The sequence below is a fragment of the Nuphar pumila genome, chromosome 3 (assembly GCF_984573655.1).
Source record: "Nuphar pumila chromosome 3, dmNupPumi1.hap1.1, whole genome shotgun sequence".
In the NCBI taxonomy this organism is placed as follows: domain Eukaryota; kingdom Viridiplantae; phylum Streptophyta; class Magnoliopsida; order Nymphaeales; family Nymphaeaceae; genus Nuphar; species Nuphar pumila.
The window spans coordinates 46,092,023-46,107,707 of record NC_143251.1 but is presented as its reverse complement, the minus strand read 5'-3'; the positions used below and the strand labels follow the sequence as shown (position 1 = coordinate 46,107,707).

Sequence of the window (15,685 nt, the reverse complement as noted above, 5' to 3'; positions counted from 1 at the left end):
TTTAAATAAATTAAATATAATAAATAAAATAAAAATAAGAGAAAATTGAACTCACCATGGGCTTAGGTAGCCTTCCTAAGACATTGACTTCGATGAGGAGCGATGAATTCAACACCACCTCTGCAAGCTCAGGGAGGTTTGGATCCATCTGAATGAATCCTAGGATAGGTGATCTAAACTTAAATTTGGTAGGTAGGTTCAATAGATTGAGGACACTCGGGTTAGGTTAGGCTCTTAATGCAACAAGACTTTCTTACTCTAGTTCTAGATAGCTGGACTAGAAAGGCAGATTCTTATTTATAGATTTCAAAATAGATTTATGTATCGATCCTACGAATGTTGGATTCAAAAATTCAGATTCAGCTTCAGCTTTTACTGATGTGGCACAATCCTATTGGTTGAAAGTTTTAAAGTTTCTTTTTAATTGATTCTTGCTATTTGGTTGAATATGATTTGTTAGAGATATTTAGCTTATGAGCTAAGCAACCTGATCAAGTTTAATAAATCTAAGGCGAGAGCAATTTCTAAGAGATTAAGAACACTTATTTTTAAGAGAAGAAAAGAGTTTTAGGTGGCTTATAGAGTTTTCTAGGAAGATAAGAATCTAAGAGTATTGATAGATCTTTCAAAAGTTTTTTAAAAATTGGATATAAAAATTTTAGACCTTCATATTTTAAATCAGGTTATACTTTAGATCCATTATGACAAACTAAATAGTTTTGATTATAACTCTCTATCTAAGTGTCAGATTGAGCACGTTGAAAAACTAACATCCTCTACTTTAATTCATATTTTAAGTACATTCAATCATTTTTTTTGGTAAAACTGCACTGAAATTGGTACCTACATCAAAACTAAATTTTAGTAAGAGATATCACCTTGTTTTTGTCATAACTCTTTACTCTAATGTCAACTTGATTTTTGTTTAATTTGAAGTGTAATTTAATTTATTTTTTGGTCAAAACCCTAGGTGATGATGTTTTAAAGGTAAAAAATGCACTTAAACCTAATTTGAACTTGAAAATGATGAAATTGATTTTTTTTTTCCAAAAAATTATTTGATCAAAACTGAGGTGTATACCGTGTGAGGATGACAAAGAGAAGCTGAAGATCAAATTGCGTTTATAAGAGGACCGAAAAAGGGTGTTTGATAGTGGCTGTCAATTGTCACGAGGAAGTGCCAAAATTCCAACGCCTCAAATCAAGTAAGCGAATATGAAAACCCAAAGTAAGCTTTGCAGGTGTCATGGCCGGCGAACACCTTTCATGTGAAATGACATACCAAACAGGTGCGTAGCAAATCCAGGTTTTCCCACTTTATCTATGGAATCAAACAACGGAATAGCCAACGTTTGGCTCCTCATTCCCAAACGGTGCCAAAAGTACCAAACTTAATTTGGTTCCAAAGTCTGGGCAGGACCGGACGATATTTTTCTGATTCAGGAACGAACTGAAATGATGTGAGCAGGGCGTTTCAGTCATTCGATCCGTTGCCACATTTTCTCAGGAATTGAACGGAATACTAACGGGATCCGTCAGGTCATCAAGCTGCATTCCGTTGCATCTGAGCGCCACGTGGAAATTCCGATTACCAATTTCACATAAATACGCAAATAAAACGGTTTTTCCACCTCCCCCTTGCCTCCTCTCCTCTGCGCCTTCCGCTCTTTCTCCTCTTCTACCAGAGGAAAAGCACGGCTGTCGGATTCCAGAACTCTCTCTTTTTTCCGGCGGTCGATCAGTCTCCTGCGGTTTCGGGCTCCCGTCTCCGGCGAGCGGGTTCGTGACTGCGTCCCCGTTCGTCTTCTCGCCTGGATCCGTTGCTCCCGGATTGCAAATCTGAGTCGCTCGCTTCGTCGTTGACTGGCGAACTCGACGGAGACAGTAAGGAATGGTCGCGCAGCCTCGAATCTGGAAGACATTTCCGGAGATCGACCGTTAAGTGGCCTTGAGAGATCGTAGTGCTCAAGATCCACGGGAAGGTTACTCAACGGTAGTTCTTCCGTGCTAAAATTTTCCTTTTTTCAGTTTTCTCGTTACGTCTTTAGTTCGCGTCGGAGATTGCCGGAATCCGGGTAGAAAAAATTCGTACTGGCTGAAATATCAGATATTTCTGCTTGAGCAGAATCCTGGCGGGGGTTTTAGGATCAGATCGTTACTAGTAGTAATTCGGAGATCGCACAAGTTTTTGTGTGCTTGTTTGCTTTTTATTCTTGAGGAGATCAGCCGCGGAGAAATTTCAAGAAAACCTGGAAATAATCTGAAGGTCAAGAGCTTCAGCTGGAGATGCTTAGAAATCGTTTTTCTAGTGAGATTTTCTCCAGGAATGTATTCAGGAGGCACAATCGGGGATTCTGAAGATATCCTGAAGGTGGATTCGTAAGGTGGAAGCTGTTCGAGTGTGGATAAGTTTAGAATTGAACAGTGGGATGGATTTTTTTTTGATGGGAGAGTTGATAGTGGAATCGTAAAGGAGGGGAGGGGAAACCAAAGTTTTTTCTTTTTGCTTTTGGTGAAGAAATGGCGCCATCAAGCAAGGCTGAGAAAAAGGCAGCACTGGATGTTGCATCATGGATGTTCAATGTTGTTACCTCGGTTGGAATAATCTTAGTCAACAAGGCTCTGATGGCTACCTACGGTTTTAGTTTCGGTAATTTCTCAACTGTTTATTCGCTTCCTCTTGTTCCATTGCTTTGTAAGGTCTGATTTGAACGCTTCAAATCTTAAAGAAAAAAGATTGTATTAATTAATTGGTAAACAACTCTTTATTCTGATTTATTGATTCAAAACAGAAAATGACTATGGTGACTAATTATTGACTTGAAGAAAGGAAAAGGGAAAAAAAACTTATTGTGATGATTAATTGGAAAATAGCTTTTACCTAACGCTGGTTACTTCTTTGTGCTTGAGACTGCTGCATCTTTTATTTCTTTGTTTATGAAATCTGGGTGATGCTGCTCCCACTTTTCCGGGATTGTTTCTACTCCTTGCTTCAGTTTAAAACAATACTTTCCATCAGAAACGTGTTTTTTACAGAGTGCGTTTAGATCCAAGTATTGTGAAATATAGTTTGCCAGAAACACCTTACGTAAATCCTAGCTCTTGATATGGTGCAGCTACATATGCTTACATGGCTTACTTTCATACACTATGAGTTTATGACTTCACATAATGGAACAGTTGCTAGTTAATCCCACCAATTCACCTTCCTAAGAATGCCATAGTGACTGCTGGTATGTTCTCTCTTTTTTCATTTTGGAAGCTTCTACCAGGAAGCAGCATATGCTGAATAATATAAAACTCCAGGTTTTGTGGTTGCTGGGAACAACTTGAAAAATTGTTTTGGGATTTAACATTTTTATCAAGTGATAGTATTAGGTACTATTTCTTTTTCTTTTTATCCTTTATTGTGTTTATATTGGACATCTGTGATGCAGTAACCTAATCGGGCTTGCCTGGTTAAACTCTCCTCCTTACTGATAACTTAGTGGTCATCCCTATACGGTGGGGCACAATATATTTTTTCTTTCCTATAGCTTTACCACTGGGCTTGGTAAATTAACAAAAGTATCATCAATTGCAAAAAAACGTGCTACCTAGAGTTTAGTCATTTTCATGTCCCATCAAATATCCAGGAGCAATAGTATATTCATATTTCAATGGCAAGATTTAATAATAAAACCTTGTCCTCTTTCCTGTTTCTTAATCTTTAGTCTCTTTCTTCAATTTTAATCCAAGGATCAAAAGCTACTTCTCTTAGCATATGGTTGGCTATTGAACTAAAAAGGCAAAGCTACCTCTTTCTGTGAAAACTTTATTTACATTTATCACATCATTCTCTTGATAACTCCTTAAACCATTATTGTAGAATTATTGTTGTGTTGGATTCCTAGTCTAAAATTTAAATCTGTTTCTTTATGGTCACTTTTTTTCTTTTTCAAATTAATGGGTTGGAACTTGGAAGTGTTATCCAAAGGCATTCATGCTTTATTACTTTGATTGTGAATTCTGAATCAAAACAATCACATTCAGACACCAACCCCCGCCTTCTCTCTCTCTCTCTCTCTCCAATCCTTTCATCGTATCCCAATTTTCCTTGAAAGCCATTTTCCTTTGGTAAACTAATTTTGATATTATCCCAGAAGGCCATGTGCCCATGTATCTATGTGCTGGTTTTACAAAACTCTTATAGGTGTTAAGACTGGGGCTGAGATTTGGTCAAAATGACCTCCCCCTATGAGTTTCAACTCGGAGATTTGGAGCCCACAAGGGTAGCCAATAATTTCCCCTATATATATATATATTGAGAGGTATTTTTCAAAAACCACAATTCTTTTAAGATCACACTCAAAACCTGAGATTTTTAGAGAAAAAGCCTAAGTTTTTTGTTTGATTCAAGGTAATTACATTCATACTTTTGGTATTTCTGTGAGATTTTACCTATATCTGAAGGGATTTTCGTGTGACTTGGTTGTCCAGCCTCATGATTCTTGGACACTTTGAACTAGTAAGCATGAGAGACATGATTATATTTGCTTGACATTTTCTTTAAAGAAAAGAAAGTATCTATGGACATGAAGTGTCTGACAACTGACTTCTAATGCATCCTTGAATGTTTGACACATGATACTCCATGTCCACTTGCACTTGAAAAAACAAAGTGTTGAAGGTGTGTCTGTTTCCAGCCATATTTGACCCCAACTTTCCTGGTCTCTGAAGTGTCTAGGTAACATAGCTTTCAACTAATGCAGAAATTCTTGCCGTGATATGTCATAATTATTGAATAGGTCCTATTTCTGCATGCCCCGTTATAGCTTGCTGATATACCTATGTTTTCTGCTTCTGGTGTTTAACTTCTTTGTTTTTGTTTACCTTTAACTGATAAATTTCTACAGCAACAACATTAACTGGCATGCATTTTGCCACCACAACCTTGATGACCATGGTCCTTAGGTGGATGGGTTACATCCAATCCACTCATCTACCACTATCAGAGCTTCTCAAGTTTGTTCTTTTTGCAAATTTCTCTATTGTTGGCATGAATGTGAGTCTCATGTGGAACTCGGTGGGGTTTTATCAGGTAATTACTTTCAACTCTAACTTATCTTAATGAATGATTGTTTAACTGTGCCAATCTTAATGAATGATTAATTTCAAGTGTGTTCAATGTTTGGATTTAACTGATACAGCTATTTTGTGGTCAGAGATTGACATTTATTAGTGGTTGAATCTGTTGTTGGATTGACAGATTGCTAAGCTCAGTATGATCCCAGTTTCTTGTTTGCTTGAAGTTGTTTTTGATCATGTTCGATATTCAAGAGACACAAAGCTCAGTATCCTTGTTGTTCTCATAGGAGTTGGTGTTTGCACTGTCACTGATGTCAGTGTGAATACCAAGGGCTTTGTTGCAGCTATTATTGCCGTTTGGAGCACTTCCTTGCAACAATATGTAAGTGTGCTAAGGATCTTGGCCATACCACTCTTTGTATTGCTCGTGCCATTGAGTCAGCTCTGTTTGTTTCTTTCTTGTATATCTTTTGCACTTATCCAGGAAATCAGTATCTTTCTTTGAAGTCTGTGTTTTGAAAGTACCAAACCTCTCATAGCTTGAATTATCCTTGAATCTGGACAGGCCTTGAGATAAACTGCCTGAGTCACCGCTTATTCTGGTTGAACTGGGTTTTCTTAAGCTACTCTCATTTTGTGTTAAATGTTGCTAGAATAACTGGAGTCTCTGTTGGTCCTTTTAGTGGTTCTGTTAAATTAAGGACTTTGTGTTAAGATTTTGTTATGGTGGGATTTCTGGAATTGACAGTCTTCATTATGTGATTCCTTGTCCTGTCAAATTGGGTGCGAGATCCCTGCCCATGCATGTCAAGGATGGTTCACTACAAATAACCATCATAATTATGTGCAGACAAACTTTTTGAGAAATTTTGACATTTCTATCTTTTCCTTTTTCTTGGCAGTATGTGCATTTTTTGCAACGAAAGTATTCACTTGGATCGTTCAACCTCTTGGGCCATACTGCTCCAGCTCAGGCTGCTTCATTGCTGATTGTAGGGCCCTTCTTGGATTTCTGGTTGTCACACAAAAGAATTTACACGTATGACTTCAACGTGACCTCTGTGGTAAGTAAAGTATCTTATATATGATGATTTCATGTGTTTTCCTTTGGAGAACTTACCTGTGCAAATAAATTTATGGCGGTTAAGAAAAGAAGTAATCTGGAATATTCAGCTAGGCTATATATCAAATTAGAAGTTAATCTGTAGGGTCCTTAGATTTCTAGTGAAAATTTCAGAAACATCTTATTTCAGAAGGTTATCATCACAAGTTTCCTTCAGGTTCTGTCTTATCATTATCTGTGATAATGTGATTCACAGTATATTAATTGTATTGTCTTCTTTGTGGCACCTTGTCTGATTTTCCAGTTTTGCTGTCTGGAAATGCTAACTTGGTTATCATTGTAGCCAGTGCCAACTTGTGATACGTGTATGAGCTAATTTATGCAAATCAATGCCAAATACCTGCCTAGTAGTGTCCTTTCTATATGTTATATATTCTTAATTTTAGTTTGTACTTCTTGACTGATTGTTTTACTGCTTTTTATACAGTTCTTCATTGTCTTGTCCTGCACAATAGCAGTGGGCACCAACTTAAGTCAGTTCATTTGCATTGGAAGATTCACGGCGGTTTCCTTCCAAGTTCTGGGTCACATGAAAACCATCCTCGTTTTATTCTTGGGCTTCTTGTTCTTTGGCAGAGATGGGCTTAACATGCAAGTAGTTTTTGGCATGATTTTAGCAGTGGTTGGAATGATCTGGTATGGCAATGCATCTTCTAAGCCTGGAGGTAAAGAACGTCGGAGTTATTCTATTCCTGCAGACAAGTCTCAGAAGCATGCTGGTTTGTCAGAAGCCGATGATCTTGACGAGAAGGTTTAGCGGCTGAATAGATGAGTTTATTTTTTGACACGTACGGGAGGGCATGCTGATTTGAGTAACGTTCTAACATCAAAGTCCATCATATGTTTTCTTTTTGTAGGTTCTATTTTGCTCTTTTCACTTTCTACGCTTTGATTGGGGGATTGCCAATTAATCAATGCAGATTCCCAGAAAATTGCTTTTTGTTCTCATTTATAAAGTAAATTGTTTTCGTTTTGTTATTTACAAACAAATCCCATCGGATTTGGTAGTCGATTAGTTCCTTGAAGATATTTGAGAATGGAAGTTAAAACTTTTATGCAGTGCCTTGTTAACTTTATTGAAACACAGCTTGTTACTTCTGTTAATGTTAATCTTATGTCGGAGTAACCTCTTAGGTATTTTGCTATTGCTTGAAGAACGTGAATCTGAAGATGAACGTCTCTCTCTGTTCTTTATTGCTAGGCGGTGTTGCATCTATCATGTCCAGCAATTCACTGTCATGAAACATTTGTTTTGATTTTGTCTTTGCAAGATGATTTTAGCCCAGTGAGCTTTTGTTACACAAAAAAATGTTTTTGGGTACTTGACCTAATTGTTAGAGGCCTAGGTCATCATGCTCAGATTGGAATAGTGGGCCAAGTTCTAGATCTTATGTCGATGTACTTGTAATAGCAGATCGCTTGCTTCGAAAGATAGTCCGGTGCGATTGGCTATTTTCTAGACTGGAAAGGAGTCTCGGTAGGCTGGACGCGTTCAAACGATTCGAGGTCAAATAAGATAGCTGGGTGTTAAAATGATATTAAAACGGAGCTCTGCTGGGCTATAGTGATTTCTCAGAGTTCAGAATTCCCATAGTAAGTCCGAACCCTATAGATGCTTGCTCTGCGTCGATGTTCCGTGATGACGACTAGACATCAAATGCAACCAGCGGGATTGCATTATGGTCTACGCAATAATCATAGATACGAAACAAGGTAGAAATGCTCACGCTTGTTAAGTTCAGATGCATTAAAATTCACACATCTGATATTAAAGCAACACAATATTGCTTCCACAAAACCCCAAGAAAGCCTCATTTGACAACGAACTGAAGGATACATCGTTATCCGCTATAATAACCAACTGTTACACAATCTTTTTTCTTTGAATGCAATAAGGAATTGCTCCCCATTGTTCAACAACAAGCGACCAGACGATGAAAGCATGCATTAAAGGAACACTTGAACATAGCAATCAAAAGAAATGCACAGCAGAACCAAAAATTTCCACTTACTAACGCGTAACAAACACTTCTCCCGAGAAAGAAGTACAAACTAACCGTTTGGTTAACATGATAACGATGACACTGAACGTGCTAAAAGAATTAGGTTCAGATACAAATACTTCAAACTAGTAATGGATCGATAATCTACAAGAGCGACTTCAATTTCGAATCAAGATTAGCACTGCGAAAGAAAGGTGCAAAAGCTAGCATCCACCATTTTTAATAACAATGACCAGAGAACCCCAATCGATGATGCGTCCTCTGGATCTCACATTCACGACCTCCCACAGACACCTCCTGCCAAAAGAAAACAAAGGGGGGACGGAGTAACCACAGTTCAAAACTCAAGCTTCCGACACAACGAGCGGAGCGTATCAGATGCCACAGCTCGTTCGCTTCTGGGCTTGATCGGAGCAATGGGACACGTATCCCAGAGATCGTCGCTTCTATGATGATCGGCAGATCTGGGTGTTTTAGGGCTAGGAGAGGAACCGTTGTTCACAATGTAGTCGTCGATTTGCTTCCAAAGTATAGCATTCAAGAGATCTGCATAAATAGACTCAAGAAACTCTTTTTCCTCTAGGCTGCCGACCACCGCAGCTTCCGGTCCGTAGTCGTCGTCGTCATCATCATCATCATCATCATCCTCAAAATTCAAAATCCTAGAAACCCTAGACCTGCCAAGAGATCCTCCAAAAATCTCACCGGTACCAAAGTCCAGGGCTTTCGCAGGCCTGGAATGCCGCTTGGGTGCCAGGTTTAGGTCTTCCGGCCCAGGCGCAAACGAATCGAAAACCTCGCCGGAGGGAGTCTGGCATCCGTCCAGCGAATGGTCCACCGACGGAGACGAAGATGCCGAGAGATCGGAATCGGCGACGAAAGCAACCGTAGATGAAGGGGAGGCAGCACAGGTCAGCGGAGTCTCAATGCATTTCGGAGCATTTGCAGCGGAGACCGGAGCCATCGGCCCCAAAGCGGAAGCGGCCACCGAAACCCTAGATTTGTTGGTCGAGCAGGTCGTCGTTATCGTCGTCTGCATCTTTTTCTCCCGACGAACAGACGTCCCCGTCGAAGCAGAGCAGAACATCTAAGGTTGGTTGCCTCCCTTAACTCCTCAGAGATTTGGTGGGCGAATGTTTGATCCCAGCGCGATCGCCCTCTTCCTTTCCGTTCTCACCTCCTCAGTTTTGAGTTTCCCATCCCGTCCCTTGATCTGCAGCGCGGGAAAAAACAAACAAAGCCAGCAAACAAACAGAAGCCCCGATGGCTTTAATTAATTTTTTTTTTAATTTTAATTATGAACAAAAATGAAGCTGACCACCCGCCTTCTTAGTTCCTTCCCCCTCCACCTCTGTTACTTGACCATCCAGCTGTCTTTTTCGAGTCTAAGAGGTGGTCCGCCTTGATTTTTAGGTTCACGCTTTTTCTGACGCGTCCGTCTTATCCATCGCCTGCTTCGCCGCCACCAACTCGGTTTGTGGATTCCTGTGCCCTACGGCCCTCTCCCTTTTCCCGTGGGTCCAAATGTTTCGAGGCTATGGATCCACTTTCACTTGCGGAAAAAGAGATTTTTTTTTTCTTTCTTCCGTTAAACTCACGCTCTGATCCAAGCCTGGTATTTGACATTCTGTGTAGCAAAAAAATGCAAAAATAAAATATTATAAATTTATATAAATTTTATTTCCTTACTGATATGATGATAAGATGCGTAGGCTTCAGTACCTCAAGTTTATGCCTCAGAGGTGAGGACGCTCAAGGTACGAGGCACACGCTCAAGGTACTAAGGCGTTGCTGTGATGCCCAAATTGCCCCTCATCATAGTTCTCCGGTTATAAATTCTCCGGTGGCAAACTTCGCCGTTGGCTGCTCAGTCTTGTCCGACCATCGGGTGCGACCCCCCCTCCTTTCCGTACCAGCTGGGCGCGTGGTCCTTCTCCTACTGCCTCCCCTCCCACCGCTTCACTTTCAGTCCAGTTGTGAGAGGCGTACGCCTCAGAGGCAAAGCGCAGGCTCAACGCCTCCCTTCGCCTCATCGCATTTAACAACCTTGATGATAACTAAAGAAATTACAAGCATCTCAACTTTTTATCGAACAAATTTCTCCGACACATGCATGAAACATAAAAAAAAAAACATGTTTTGATAATTAAGAGAAATGAGTTTCCCCTATAAAGTAAATAGGTTTCCCATGTGATGAGAAACGGGTTTCTCATTTGATGGGAAACAGTTTTTTTACAAGTTTTGGAAACAGTTTTCGATTTCAAACACGGCTTCTCAAGAAACAGGTTTTCCACTTAAATAAAGTTGCTGGTAACCCTGCTTTAATCTTTCATTGTGTTTATTTGGAAGTTCGTTGCCTTGCCAGGCAATTTACTAATCAAATAGGAAAAAAAGGAGAGAAAAGATGGGGTCTCAAGCTGACCCTCATATGCCAGTTATCCATGACATCAGCAACAACATGACTGCATTGCTTGTGTTCTGGATGGGTCCTAGAAAAAACTTTAGAGCCATTGATGCTATAGATCATCGGCATCTAAGGGCGTGATTGCCTGCCGCAGGTGCAGTTCATGCTCCCAGAGAGTTCGTCTGTTGAAAACAAATCGTTGATTTTGATCTCCCTTTCTTTGCATTGCCACAGTAGGCTCTGCAGAAACAAACACATCAAAACCACATGGGGGCTTAAGAGATATCTGGTAGGGGCCTGCTTAACCCCATCTTGCCTTTCAAAAAAATAAAAACACATCAAAGGTTGTGGATGTTGGCGGAAAGCCCCAGCTTTTTCTGGCATGCAAATGTGCCTTAAAGCTTCAAGAGCGGACAACTTAAAATGGAGCCGAAACATGGGCGCATAACCCTGAACCGATCTATTCTCAAAAAAGAATAAAGAAGCAAGATGTGAGGTGCCCTTTCCCTTTGTATTTAGACGAGAGTGTCAAGTCAAAGGGCCCTTTGATGGTGAAGCAGGCTATATGTTCCCCCCCCCAAACAGGGCAGTTAGCTACATCTCATGTTCGGGTGTCCCAAAGAGCACCACGTATGTAAGCATGTGTGTCTCGTATCTCCATGTTTGTCAGCATTAATTAGTGTTGGAGTTTGATGCGATTGCAAAGACTTAAGTACCCTCTCCTCCATTGGTGCCAAAAAAAATGACGATTCTTAAAAAAAAGTGGTTGTAAAGACTTAAGTGCCCCGAAGATGATTATTTAAGACCCAGTCTCTGCACTTTAGGATTATTTGAGAAAGAAATCACTCCTGGAGGAGGCCATGAACATCAACCCTTTCACTCTCTCTCTCTCCCTTCTCTTTCTGCTTCTATGCACATCCAACAGAAGATCTTACATTACTCCATCAAGCACCGGCTGACCTGCACATTGACTGTTGTGGAGCCTGATTCAGAGTTTTTACCCTTAGAGGAGGAGGGTTTGGGGGCTCATCCCAGCGTGGGTAGCATCATTCAACTAAATGAGTTTTAGATCCTGATTCAGAGTTTTTACCCTTACAGGAGAGGGGTCTGGGGGCTCCTCCCAACGTGGGTAACATCATTCAACTTGAAGAGTTGTGGAGTCTGATTCAAAGTTTTTACCCTTACAGAAAAGGGGGGTCTGAGGGTTCCTCCCAGCGTGGGTAGCATCATTCAACTTGAAGAGTTGTGTAGTCTGATTCAGAGTTTTTACCCTTACAGAAGGGGGGTCTGAGGGCTCCTCCCAGCGTGGGTAACATCATTCAACTTGATGAGTTGTGGAGTCTGATTCAGAGTTTTTACCCTTATAGGAGGAGGGTTTGGGAGCTCCTCCCAACGTGGATAACATCGTTCAACTTGATTCGTTGTGGAGCCTGATTCAGAGTTTTTGCCCTTACAGGAGAAGGGTTTGGGGGCTCCTCCCAGCGTGGGTAGCATCGTTCAACTTGATTCGCTGTGGAGCCTGATTTAGAGTTTTTGCCCTTACAGGAGGGGGGTTCGGGGGCTCCCCTCCGGCACGGGTCCCGGGTGTCGTGGTCAAAAAATGCACAGAGTGTCATGGTGAGAAAGACATATGTTTGTTCCAAGCAAGGTTGGAAGAAATCAATGGAAAATCCAACAGGGAGCATGCCAGAATCAAGATGTGGATGTCAAGCGAGAATGGTGTTGTGCAACTCAAATAACACAAAATAATAAGGGTCTGGTTTTTAGTTAAAATGGGGAGTGAAATGACAATAGAAATTGCTTAAAATTTACAGGAATAAACTAGACTCAATAACGAAGACACCATTTTTTACGGATTTGGAATATGACCTCCGATTAAGGAGATATGGCCCTGACAAGTTGGTCCTAATTCGGGTAGCGATTTACAACAATTTGCTTACTGAATAACACTATAAATCGCTATAGCGATTTGCGGAAGACACTATAAATCACTATAGTGAGATTCAAAAACACTATAAATCGCTATAGTGATTTGGGGAAGACACTACAAATCGCTATAGTGAGATTCAAAAACACTATAAATCGCTATAGCGATTTGCGGAAAACATTACAAATCACTATAGTGAGATTCAAAAACACTATAAATCGCTATAGCGATTTGCGGAAGACACTACAAATCGCTATAGTGAGATCCAAAAACACTATAAATCGCTATAGCGATTTGCGGAAGACACTACAAATCGCTGTTGAAAAGTCGGATAACACTATAAATCGTTATGGGGCTCGTTGGAGACCCGAAAATACTACAAATCATTGTAGGAAAGCCCGATAACACTATAAATCGCTGTTGGAAGGCCCCAAAAAAATTTGGTCCGGAGGGCGCTGCTCCCCGAGCCCCGCCAGCGGCGCCCCCCCTGGACCCCCGCTCGCTGACCGCGCAGCGGGATCCGCGTCGGGGGGGGGGGGGGGGACCCCCTCCTGTAAGGGCAAAAACTCTAAATCAGGCTCCACAACGAATCAAGTTGAACGATGCTACCCACGCTGGGAGGAGCCCCCAAACCCTTCTCCTGTAAGGGCAAAAACTCTGAATCAGACTCTACAACTCTTCAAGTTGAACGATGCTACAGTCAGTGTGCAGGTCAGTCGGTGTTTGATGTAGCAATGTAGGATCGTCTGTTGGATGTGCACAGAAGTAGAGAGAGAAGGGAGAGAGAGTGAGAGGGTTGATGTTCATGGCCTTCTCGAGGGAGAACTCTTTGCCTCCCTTGATTTCTTCTCTAGAGAGAGAGAGAGAGGGTTTTACAGTGTTTTACGGAGAAAGAAGAAGAAGACTTTAAAGAGTCAACATCATCCTCGACTTTTTGGATGGAGGACATGTTTGTCCTTTTTTTGAACGGAGAAAGAAGAAGAAGACTTTGAAGAGTCAACATCATCCTCGACTTTCTGGATGGAGGACATGTTTGTCCTTTTTTTGAACAGAGAAAAAATAAGAAGACTTTGAAGAGTCAACATTATCCTCGACTTTCTGGATGGAGGACATGTTTGTCCTTTTTTTGAACTGTTTGTTTTTTCTTTTTTGAATGAAGGGCATTTTTGTCATTTTCTCAAACCATCACTTTATGAGAAGAATAACAAGAAAGGGTACTTAAGTCTTTGCAACAACACCAGAGTCCGATGCAAAGTTATGTCAACATACACGGGAATACGAGCCCCATGTGCTTGTATACGTGATGCTCATTCAAAGCCCCGAACACAGACGTGGGATTCAGTGAATCATCCGGGGGGAACATACACCACCCTCTCCTTTGATGGTAATCGGTTAGAGATGCCTTTAGTACCATTCATTCATAAGATGAATGGCCAAATGGCCTCCCAAATAGGAGGTTTAGAGTTTATTTTCAGCCATGCATTTTGTATGCTCTAGATGCTCTTCATCTAGAGAGGATCAACATCAATAGTTGTGAGAAAATTTGTGAGAGCCATCTAAGACAAAAAAAAATACAAAGAAAACAGTTGTAATGTTTGGAAGGTGGCTCATCCTATGGATGAACAGTACCAGAGGCACCTCTGACCTGATACACTCTCGCCGTTGTTGATTCTAGAAATTAATGGCTTTCATTTTTCCAGCTCCTGGACAAGGCTTATGCTTTCACAATCATTTCAAAGACCTAATATAAGTTTTTTCATGGTCAACCATAATACGATCCGTGTGGGCCAGTGGTGTAGTTGATAGGGTGCTGAGATGATGGAGGAGCCTGATCAAGTCTTACATTTTGATGGGATTTTTTTTATAGTCGACAACACGAATCATCTCGCAGACAAAAGAGAGGGTGGTGTATGTTCTCCCTTGTTCTGGGGTCCCAATGAGTGCCACGTATAAGAGCTCATGGAGCTCGTATCCCCGTGTGTGTCGGCATCACTTAGCATCTGAATCTGGTGCGGTTGCAAAGACTTAAGTACCATTTCCTGCTATTCTAGCCATGAAACAATGGTTCAAGAAAATTACAAAATATCCTCTATTCAAAAGAAGGGAAACAATGGTTCGAGAAAAGGACAAAAAAAATCCTCCATCCAGAAAGTATGATGTTAACTCTTCAAAGTCCAAATGTTTTGTTTTCGCCCTAAGCAGTAAACTTTTGCGCCATCTATTGTAACATGAGCTCCCTTTGACAACATAAACTTTGCCGTCGTCTTGAGTCGAGGTTCCTTCTTTATTTTTTAGCCTATTTTATAACACATTGTCGCCTTCTCGTTCGTGCCTTGTGTTACAAAATATTCTCATGTTCGCGATCGACTGGTGCAATCATTGGTGGGCGTCATAGGCGAATTTGTTGACCATCTCTTTTTACAGTCTTTTCTTCTTTTTCGTTGTCGTTAAGCATTATGGAAGAAAGCAATGACGCACAAACATTCCAACCAGTGCCATTAAGGCGTCGTGAGTACCTTTCTATGTCATCTTGCTATCATTGAAGAACGTATGTCATCTTGAGTGCCATTAAAGCGTTGTTTTGTTATTGCAGGTGGATCTTGTCCTTTTGATGGTTGGAAACTTATCGATATTTGTAAGACGCTGGGACTTGTTGACAAGAATGCTTGTTTACAAATGCGAGGAAGGGCCTCTACCCCATCCGGTATCCTCCATTCACTCAGTATATGCATTGTATCTCAAATCGCGATTTTAGTAACATACTACCGATTTGTGAGATATTGTTTTATTTTTTAATATCGATTTGTTTGCTATTATGCTGAATTTCTGTATCAATTTATAATATATTTTGCGTTATATTTATCGATTTGTAAGATATTATGTGTTTTGTAGTGTCGATTTGTAAGGTATTATGCTGAATTGTCGTATCGATTTATAATATATTATGCGATATGTATATCAATTTGTAAGATATTATGTGTTTTGTAATATATATTTGTAAGATATTTGTAGAAAGACTTTTAAAATGTATGCATGCAGAAATATATTTTTACGTGCTTGCGGTGGCGATTTTCATATTTAAATCGCTGCTCATTTAGAGATTTCTATTGAACTCGCTTCACAACATCATAGATATAATTAAAGCGCTATCATCAACACAC

General features: G+C 40.5%; 1 protein-coding gene across 2 annotated transcripts; it reads left to right on the top strand.

Annotated features, from left to right (window-relative positions):
* The first annotated feature begins 1,639 nt into the window (after window positions 1–1,639).
* LOC149842780 (UDP-rhamnose/UDP-galactose transporter 6-like) lies at window positions 1,640–7,327 on the top strand. 2 transcript variants are annotated; one of them, XM_090001575.1, is made up of 6 exons: window positions 2,520–2,650; window positions 3,117–3,233; window positions 4,896–5,080; window positions 5,249–5,449; window positions 5,970–6,131; window positions 6,618–7,327. In XM_090001575.1, exons 3-6 carry the CDS (start codon window positions 4,913–4,915, stop codon window positions 6,945–6,947), a joined length of 861 nt encoding a protein of 286 aa, XP_089857701.1. In that variant the 5' UTR covers window positions 2,520–2,650; window positions 3,117–3,233; window positions 4,896–4,912; the 3' UTR covers window positions 6,948–7,327. The 2 variants fall into 2 exon arrangements, with proteins under 2 accessions (XP_089857700.1, XP_089857701.1); XM_090001574.1 differs by lacking the exon at window positions 3,117–3,233 and having other exon boundaries at window positions 1,640–2,650.
* Window positions 7,328–15,685: the final 8,358 nt, after the last annotated feature.